At 59.6% G+C, this 9,622-nt stretch overlaps 1 protein-coding gene across 1 annotated transcript; it reads left to right on the top strand.

The window, feature by feature from the left end:
- The first annotated feature begins 2,129 nt into the window (after window positions 1–2,129).
- Window positions 2,130–9,097, top strand: ARR3 (arrestin 3). Its single transcript, XM_075513000.1, has 17 exons — window positions 2,130–2,146; window positions 2,686–2,716; window positions 3,097–3,157; window positions 3,546–3,590; window positions 3,999–4,198; window positions 4,309–4,368; window positions 4,626–4,693; window positions 5,008–5,143; window positions 5,244–5,328; window positions 5,454–5,526; window positions 6,056–6,193; window positions 6,723–6,806; window positions 7,105–7,128; window positions 7,208–7,260; window positions 7,633–7,642; window positions 8,620–8,622; window positions 8,998–9,097. The coding sequence occupies exons 1-17, from the start codon at window positions 2,130–2,132 to the stop codon at window positions 9,095–9,097; spliced, it is 1,188 nt and encodes a 395-aa protein (XP_075369115.1).
- Window positions 9,098–9,622: the final 525 nt, after the last annotated feature.

Genomic DNA, 9,622 nt, shown 5'->3' with positions numbered 1-9,622 from the left:
TGCCCTGGACCACAGCAGGTCACCTCTAGGTGACCAGCCAGACGGGCACGTTGGCCATGCGAGAAGCTGCCTGCACCTCCCGTCCATCTGTTAGCCATTCAGCAAAGTGTGTAAGGGAGGGATAAAACCAGGCAGGTTCCTCCCTCCCCTCTACCATCTCCATCCACCCTCGTGCCCAGGGCTGGCCCAGCTCCACTTGCCATGGGAGCAGCTGTAGAGACCCCCCCGTGGGAATCTGCGCCCCTGCCCGTGCCCCTGCCTGCACCCCTGCCCACCGGGAGCAGAGCTTCCACCTCAATCACCATCACCTTGCCCCTAAGCCTGCTTTGCCAATCTCCGTAAGCTGCTTTCTCAGGGCTCCAGCAGCAGCTGTATTTATAGCCCACTCTTACTCGCGAAGCGTCTCCCCAGTTAATAAACTAATAGGATTCTTCCTGAAAGTACCTCTCCCACGGTGCAAACACACACGCACACACACTACGCACCTCCAGCCAAAGCCGAGCGGGCGAGATCAGATGCCAGGGGAGGGACCGCCGGGCGGGTATAAGAAGCTGCAGGACTGGGAGCAGCCCATAGTGACTGGGTGGCAGTGGGACGTGCTGGGAGAGGAAGAGGAGAGCATCTGTCTGTCCGTCCGCCCACCAGGTGAGTGTTGCCTGCTCTGCTGCCTGGGCCCTGCCAGTGCTTTGGGGCACGGATTCTGCTGTTTTGTAAAACACCTGGGGGCAGGGACATTGCTGCCGGAGCGTGGCTGGAAGGAGGGTGGTTTGGGGCTGAAAGGGGAAAAATGTGGCCAAAAGGATTTCAGCGTGGCTGAGCCAGAGGGCAGGGGTGGAGGGGTCCGGTAGCAGCGTGGGAGAGCTTAGCCAAGCCAGGAGGCGTCCGAGTTCCCCTCTCTGGGGCTTGGGAGATGCAGAGGAGGAGTTCAGCTCTTCTCTCCTCCACCTTTCCTCGCCTTGTCCCCAATTCCCGGGCTCTGGAGAGGGCCGAGCCCGCAGCACCGCTCTGCTCCCGCTCCCTTCGCACCTTCTCTTGCTGCTGCCCAAGAAACCCTGCAGGCGAGGATGCCGGAGCTTTGCATCCCGCAGCACCTGAGGGCATCAGAGATCCTGTGGTTGGGACTAATCCCTTGTTTTCCCATGGGGAAGAAGATCACCTCCTTCCCCCACATATCAATTTCTTCTTTCTCTCCAGCATGCCCGTGGCTGCATAAAGAGGTGACTCTGCCCACACACCCCTGGGGCTTAAAATCCTGCCTGGGCTTAAGCTCTGCTAATGTCAGAGCTGCCTAACTTTAAGAAGCTGAGCTCATCCCATCTAATCTCCCGGCGAATCAGCTAGTGATCAGTGCGATATTTACGGTTTAATTCTGGACACCAGGCTTGAGCAAGGAAAATGCAGGCAGCAGTCGGGCAGGGCTGGGCAGCCCTGGCTGGGCTCCCGGTGCGAAGGCAGGGCTGCCAGCGCTGCCCTCCCAGAGCTGGCTCTGGCACTGCCGGCCAGGGATGGGGACCGAGGGGCCGTGGGTCGGGGCCGTGCGCCCCGAGAACCCCCTGCCCACGGGGCGGTTAAGCTGCCCTCGACCTTTCTGCCTGTGGTTTCCTCGCTCTCCCGTGAGTGACGGGACAAAACGAGCCCGTTCCTGCTGTTAAGCCATGACAGCCAAGTTCCTGCAGACAAGAAAAATCTGTAAAATTGAAACTGCATAAGCCCTTCTGTTCATTTTCTTGCCTTTCCCAGCCTTGAACTTGCTCCCTTGGGAGTCACCCCTGTGCTTCCTATTTTCTGAAGCCTACCCTGCCTGGGGCATCGCTCTCCCTTTTTCTCTTCCACCTCCTCTTCACTGCCTTTTTGGCCGGGGGCGAGGGGCTCGCGAGGTCTCCAGCCACCACCAGCACGTGCCTTGTGCACCGCCGCGAAGCTGGGCAGCCCCGGCTGAACCCCGAGCATCCGCGCTCTGCAAAGGCGAAAGGCCCAGCAGCGCCGTAGCCCCGCAGTTCATTGGGACGTGACCGGTTCCGTCCCGCTGGCTGGCGACGGCCAGCGGCTGCCCTTTCCCCACCACCTCACCCAGCACTTCCCCTCCATCTCTCCCTGCAGATCCCCGCCTGCGCAGCCACTGACTTAAAATGGCAGAAGGAGCAAAGTAAGTGTCTTTTTTTTCTTTTTTTTTTTTTTATTGGGATGGAGCAGGGTGCTGCAGGGCAGGAGCAGAGGGAGAAAGCGAGCCCCCCGGCTCCCCTTACCCGCTGTCCCCATGGATGGGTACGTGAGCTCGCCATAGCGAGATGGAGCAAGCCGTCGCAGGGCCAGCAAAGCACCTTATCTTTTCTTCTGCGTGTTGGTGCTTTCTCACTTGCCCGTAAGCCACAGCCAGCCAATGCACCCCCTCCTCGATGGTCACACGCTGAGCTCAGGAGCATGACAACCCCCCGGGGCAGGCAGACAGGGCGGGTTTGGCTCTGAATCTGCAGGACACCAAATTCCCCAAGGCCAGGACATCCCATGCACTCTGGCGTAGCTCTCGGAGATGCACCAAGCTTGCAGGGAAGCCCTCTCCCTCCTCGTCCCGGGCAGATGAACAGCCCCCCCCTCCCTGCCTGCCCCAGGCGTGGGCTGTGCTGCATCCAGTCTCATCCAGGGTGAGATGAGATCATTCCCAACCCGTCTGTGTTTCCTCCATAGGGTGTTCAAGAAGACCAGCCCCAACAGCAAGGTGAGTCCATGCACGCAGAGACGGGACCGTGCGCCCCGTCCCTGGGTGCGGGTCAGCCCAAGGTGCTGGTGTGGAGGGGCTGCGGGGTTCCTCCGGGGTGGCTCTGCCCGTGCGGTGGGACGCGGGCTGGATTTCCCTTCCCTTTGAAATCTGACTGATTCCTGCTATCCCTCCCATGATGTCACCTGCAGGGCTTGCTTTTCAAAATAGAAATTAAAAAAAAACCCCTATATGAATCCTTACGTGCCATGCCTGGTCCAACGCGCTAACGGCAGGGTTAACGAGCCCTCCCACACCACCCAGGGCTTCAAAATTTCAGCCAGTTCCATGGCAAACACTAACCCGTTTCCTTCTCTCCTTTCACCGTGTGCTGCCTCCAGCTATCCATCTACCTGGGGAAGAGAGACTTTGTGGATCACGTGGAGTCGGTGGACTCCGTAGGTGAGTGGGGCCGTGCCTGCCATGGAGGGGGAAGCTCGGGCAGTGAGCGGCCAGGAAGACCGGTCCCTGTGCCGGTGGCTGCTCGCTTCTGCTTCCCACTGGAGCAGGAGGAGCAAGGGCAGCTCCAGAGGAGCAAACGTCCTGTTTTCCTGCAAATACCCTCACAGAAAAATGGTGGGGAAAGGGACAAAGTCCCTTTGCAAAACAACCCAGCCACGCTGCGGGTGGAGATGCTGGAGGAGGCACAGCCGTCCCCCTGACCGGCAGCTCCCCTCGGTCACCTTCCCAGCTGACGAGCAGATTATTTGACTTTAAAAAGCGCTGTATTTTTGCAAGGATCTTCCTGGGCGGCCGAGCTTACTGGCCCTTCTTCTCTGCTTGTTTGCAGATGGCGTCTGCCTGATCGACCCAGAGTACCTAAAGGACAGAAAAGGTATTAAGACACAAACCCCCACGTTTTAAGGGGAAGGGATGGAAACTGGTCCAAAGCTCACAAGCAACCTGGGACCGTAATCAGGTTAAAACTGCAACGGGTTGTCTACAGCTCATCGTACATCAGTGCCATGGTAGCTGGCCCGGAGAGGAAAGCTGCCTCTTTCTTCTCGTCTTTTCTGCCTGGGGCACCGGCCCTGAAGCTACCCATGCCTCGCAGAAAGATGTGATGAATCTTGTTAACTTGGTGTTTGAGGTCTGGGTGCTGATAACAGGGTCGTATTTCTCCTAAAGAGTTACTAAAGTAGTTTTTCTTTCTTTCCTCTTTTCTCACCCCCTTTCCCCCATGCCTTCCCTTTATCTCACCCTTCCCCTAACTCCGCTCCTCTCCGTTTCCATCCGGCTTCAGTGTACGTGACGCTGACTTGCGCGTTTCGCTACGGCCGAGATGACCTCGATGTTATCGGGTTGACCTTCAGGAAGGACCTCTATGTCCTGACCACCCAGATCTTCCCACCCGTGCCGGACCAGACACCCAAAACCCTCACTCCTTTGCAGGAGAAGCTGATGAAGAAGCTCGGGGAGAACGCTTACCCCTTCACCTTCGAGGTAGGGGCTGCTCAGCCCTTCCTGACCGCACACCTCCATGGTGTGCACCAGGGCTCATCTCTGGGCACGCTCTTTGTTTACTTTTTTCTCTCTTTCCCTATTCTGCCCAGATTGCCACCAACCTGCCCTGCTCGGTCACCCTCCAGCCGGGACCAGATGATGTGGGAAAGGTGAGCTGCTGTCCCCAACCCGTGTCCCCTGGACCCCTTCTCTCTGGCAGGGCATTAAGTTGTGGGAGCTGCTTCTCTTTCATGGGGATGTGGCCCGTGGGGTGAGGGCTGGGGAGGAAGGATGTCTGGAGTAGGGACCAGGATGTCTGGAGTAGGGGCCAGGATGTCTGGAGATGCAGTGGAGGAAGAAGGGGAATGAACGTAAACCTCAGGCAGCTCTGAGCCCTCCTGCTTAGTGAACATACGTGTCCCCCCAGGCCTGCGGCGTGGATTTCGAGGTCAAAGGATTTTGTGCTGAAAATCTGGAGGAGAAAATTCACAAGAGGTATTTGCAGGGGATCCCTTTCCTGCCCCATGGCCCTAGAACCAAACCACCAGATCGTTTTGGGGTGGCCAGCTTAGGGGTCAGGCCAAGGACCTGCTGTCAGCCTGTGCCACGCTTGGATGGGGTACTTTGCCCAAAGGAGGGGCAGTGGTCCCCATGTCAGCGCCCACCACGTCCTAAGAGCAGGCTGCAGCTTGCATCCTTCGGCTAGAGACACTGTGATGTCCCTGAAGACAGCCGACGTGTCCCCCTCGAAGGCCGTGTCACCTCATCCCTGCCAGGGGGACTGGGGGTGACGGCTTCTCGCCCCGCAGGAACTCGGTGCGCCTCATCATCCGCAAGATCCAGTTTGCACCCCTGAAGATGGGGCCACCCCCGAAGTCGGAGACCACCCGGCAGTTCATGATGTCCGACAAGCCCCTGCACCTCGAAGCCTCCCTGGATAAGGAGGTCAGTACAGGGGCTGTCCCCTGGCTCGTGCCACCACGTGCGTCCCCAGGGACAGGGACCGGGATGCCCGGTCACATAACCGAGCCTCTTCCCACCGCAGGTCTACTACCACGGAGACCCCATCAACGTGACCGTCAACATCAACAACACTACCAGCAAGATTGTGAAAAAAATTAAGATCTCGGGTGAGAGGGGGCAGGAGGGGCACGTCCCGGCACCCACCGCATCCTGGCCTCCCCGTCGGAGATGGGGACTGGGCGCCCGTGCCTCTGCCGCATCACCAACGCTGCGCCCTCTTGTCTCTCCTCAGTTGATCAGATCACAGACGTGGTCCTCTATTCGCTGGATAAATACACGAAGACTGTGTGCACCGAGGAGATAAAGTAAGTAAAAAGGGGCTGGGGGTGGCGTGGCGTCGCGGCCAGAGGGAGGAAGAGAAAGGAGGAGGAGGAGGGGAGAGAGATGGGGAGAGGGGGTGGGGAAGACGGTTTTACACCAGGCAGCAAAAATACCGGGTTTAGAAGAGCAGATGCAGAGGAAGCAGAGGAGAGGGAAGGCTGTGGACAACCGTGCCTCTCAGCCCAAGCTGTGTCGGCTGGGGAGGTCCCTGGGGAAGGTGCGCAGCTGCTCCCCGGCTGCTTCCTCTCCTCGCTTTGCATCTCTGAGGCCAGCCACAGCCTCGGCGCCCCTGAGAAGGAGGAGGGCTGCAGCAAAGGCGGGGGGGTAGAAAAAAGAAGTGGTTGAATAAGGGAACGAAAGGAGGAAACGGGTGCAGGCAGCTGCGTGGGGAGGGCACGGCGGGGGGGTCTGGCTCTGCCCAGGTGCCTGGCACAACGCTGAGCATCCCTGGTGGGTGCTGAGGACCCGCCAGGCTGGTGCTGGCTCTGAGCTCTCCTCTCCCACCCCTTCCAGCGAGAACGTGGCAGCCAACTCCACCTTCTCCAAAACGTACTCCGTCACCCCCACGCTCTCGGCCAACCGTGAGAAGCGAGGCCTCGCTCTCGACGGCAAGCTCAAGCATGAGGACACCAACCTGGCCTCCACCACCATGTAAGAGCCGGGTGGGCTCCCCGTGCTGCCCGCCATGGCTGGACCCATGCTGGACCCATGCCTTCCCCTCCTCCAACAGCTTCCCGCTCCTCGGGATGCTCTGGGCTCCCACCAAGGGTCCCCCACACCTCCTGTGCCTGAGCCCACCCCATCCAGCTAGAAAATGTAGGGGTTTTGTGACATGGCCACAGACCCACCTCTCCATCTCACAGGAGACGTAGCCTCCCAGTCCCAGCCATCGTCCAAAGCCCCTGTATCCCTCTGCAGAGCTGCATCAGGGCTTGTCTCAGGAGTAAATCCCAGCTCAGGCAGCTCAAGTGGCCTCCAGAAAGAGCTCTGTGGCTTCAGCCAAGTGACCTGCCCTCCCCTCTCTTTTACTGCCACGGCGTGTTGTCCTCTCCTGCGACACCCCGGTGCACCCCACATGAAATGGGGCACGGAGACAGCCCCGGGAGCTGCTGCGGGGGGAGCGGACGGGGTCTGCGAGGAGCACTGCCCACCTCACCGCCTCGCTCTGCCTTTCTCCTAGCCTGAGACCCGGCATGGACAAGGAGGTGCTGGGCATCCTGGTGTCCTACAAAGTGAAGGTCAACCTGGTGGTGTCCCGAGGAGGGTGAGGCTCTGCGGGCGCGGGGGGCCGGGACTGTCCCCTTGGGCTGTGCTGCGGGATCTTATACCACCAGGCAGATGACGAAGGGACTCATGCCATGGATCCCCTTGTCCCTGCCCTCTCCCCCGGGCCATGGGGCAGCCGGGCGCTGGGCTGCTCTCTGACTCCCACACCTCCATCCCCATCGCCGTTGCCCTTCACCCCTATTAGAAATCATCTTCTACCTTATTATAAAGCAAAGCCTAACACTTCCCCTCCTCTGCCTCGGCTGATTTCTGTCCCTTCTCTCCCGCTGCTGCAGCATCCTGGGGGATCTCACTTCCAGGTAAGGAGGGAGCTGCCTGCGGGGCCAAGCACGGTGCGGTGCTGGGCGGGTTTATTGAAAGAAGTGCTTTTCCTTCCAGCGACGTTGGTGTTGAGCTGCCTGTCATCCTCATGCACCAGAAGCCTGCGGACGGTAAGTAGCACCTGGGATGCTGCTGAAACGCGGGGGAGGAAGAGGCAGTCCCCGTTCAGAGGGGAAATGGTTAAAGCAACACCGATGCAGCCGCCTCCGTGCAAAGGGCCCTGCTCTGCCCAGCATCCCCGGCTGCGGGACGGACAGAGCTGCTCCGGCTGCGCGACAGCCACCCTCTGTCTGGGACCAGCCGTGGGAGCAGCTCTGCTCCCCACAGTGCCCCGGCTGCCACCCATCTCAACGTCTCGCTTTCGAGAAAAACACCTGAGCATTAAGAAGAGATGTTAGTTGAAATGTCCTTTCTCTATTAACCTGCATGTGTGTCTCTCTCAATCCTTGCCTCCCTGTGCTTTGCTTATCAATGGACTACAGATAAGCCAAGGTAAAGAGATGTTTCCTTATACCTCAAGCCAATATTTCCTCTAACACATAAACCATACAGATCCATCGCAGATGGATGCGATGCCCCATTCCAGTTTGAGATTACATCCTTGGATTAAATAATCCAGGCCTCCACGTCCTGAGCCCCTGTGTCACAGCAGACAGCATGACACCCTCCATGGTGGCACAGGCAGCAGGAGCGTTGTCACAGGCTGGGAGGATTCAAATGCTGGGCTCGGCACATGTTCTGCAAATTTCCAGGGCTTATTTTACGACTCCCCTTGCTGCAAACACAGCAGCCTCTCCTGCTGCAAGCCCAGCCTTCGCCTTGTCCCTCGGAAGCAGCCGGCAGTGCCGCGTCTCCCAGTCACAAGTGTCACCACTGGACATAACGTCCCCTATGGCCTCAGTCCCCATCCGCCCTGCGCTGAGGTCCCTTGGCTGCTGGAAGCGGCGCCGGTCACAGCCCCGTGCCCCCGCACGGTCCCCAATGCCAGAGCCCTCTTCTCCTCCCACAGCATGAGCTTACTCCAGCTGAAGCCACAGCTGGGGTTGCTTCCCTCCGGGAAGCCGCAGCGTGCCAAACCCATTCCTGGCAGCCGTGCCTGGCAGCCACGGCCACCAACCAGCCCCGCAGCCGGCCCTGGCTTGCAAAGCCCCAAAAGGCTGTTTTTGTGTCTGGTTACACCCTGCAACGGGACACGAGCACAGGGATTTGGAGCCTGGAAACTCGGGCTGCAACTGCAAGGCTTTCACACCAAAGCCAATCAGTTTCCCAGCTCAGCGAGGATATTTAAACTTGCAGAGGAGGAAATCTCTTGGCCTGTCCCCACCATCGCTCCCTGTAGATTTTGCCAAGTCGTTTCACATTCGCAAGCTCTTGGAATTGGTTTTGCTGACTCTTTTTTTCCGTTTTCTTCCCCCACTTTTCATTTTGCGGCTCTCCCTTGATGTCATCTGCCGCTCGCCTTTCGCAAGGAGGTAACTAATCTCTTTGTCTCCACTTTAATTTCTTTTCCTTCCCTTTTTTCCCTTGACAATGCAAAATATTGTCTTAAAAAACACCAAAAGTTGCAGGCGAGAGCCCAGCTCCTCCGGTCACGCACGCTCGCAGTCGAGCCAGCAATCTGTCCTGGATTTGTGTGCTCGGGTCAGGCCGTGGCTCACAGTGACTGTTCCCTGCAGTGTGGGGGGTGACGGGGCCGGGGCGAGCACCACATTCTCCCCTAGTAGGAGCAGGGTTTGGGTGCCAGCAGGGATTTCTCCCTCTTCGCTGCGGTGCATCCCGGGCAGCCGGACGGTGGGCTCCCCGTGGCCGCCTTCCCCGGGCTCACCACGCTCTGCTCTCCCTTCCAGCGAGGAGGACATCGTCATAGAGGAATTCGCTCGCCAAAAACTCAAGGGGGAGAAAGACGACGAAGATGAGAAGGAGGAGGCTGACAAAGAGGAAAGCTAAACTGCTGCCCGCTCGCACGGAGAGCCACCGGTCCCACACGCCCCGGTTTGGGACGTAGATGCCCGTAGCGCGTTCCCCGCTGTACCGCACGCGGTGCAGACACCTCAGCCCTCGCGGCGCGGTGCGATGTGTTCCCCTAAGTGCCCCCTCCTCCCCCGGCCTCCTCGCACCGACTCGACGCCCTGGTTGCGGTGGCGGGAGCCACCCGGCACCGCCACGCTGGAAAGCCTGACTGTGCGCAGGGCGGTGCTCCCACCTCCTTGCACCCATGGGTGCCAGCGAGGGGACAGGGACAGGGAGGGTGCACCGGAGCCCGCCCGAGCGCCGTCACCAGCGTGTTCGTCGTTTGCCTGCGTTATGCAATGCTCCGTGACACCGTTATAAATAAACCCGCCCCAGTGGCCCGGTGCAGGCTCCGTGTCGTGGTGCCGGGGCGCGGGGCCCACCGCGGGACAGCCCGAAGCGGGCAGCCGGTGCCTCTGCCGGCCCGGGCAGGCTGCCGCGGGCCGAGGCGGGAGGGCGAGG

This window comes from Mycteria americana, chromosome 10 (assembly GCF_035582795.1).
Source record: "Mycteria americana isolate JAX WOST 10 ecotype Jacksonville Zoo and Gardens chromosome 10, USCA_MyAme_1.0, whole genome shotgun sequence".
NCBI lineage: Eukaryota > Metazoa > Chordata > Aves > Ciconiiformes > Ciconiidae > Mycteria > Mycteria americana.
Note: the sequence above shows the minus strand (reverse complement) of the source record. Positions and strands in the feature narration are given on the sequence as shown.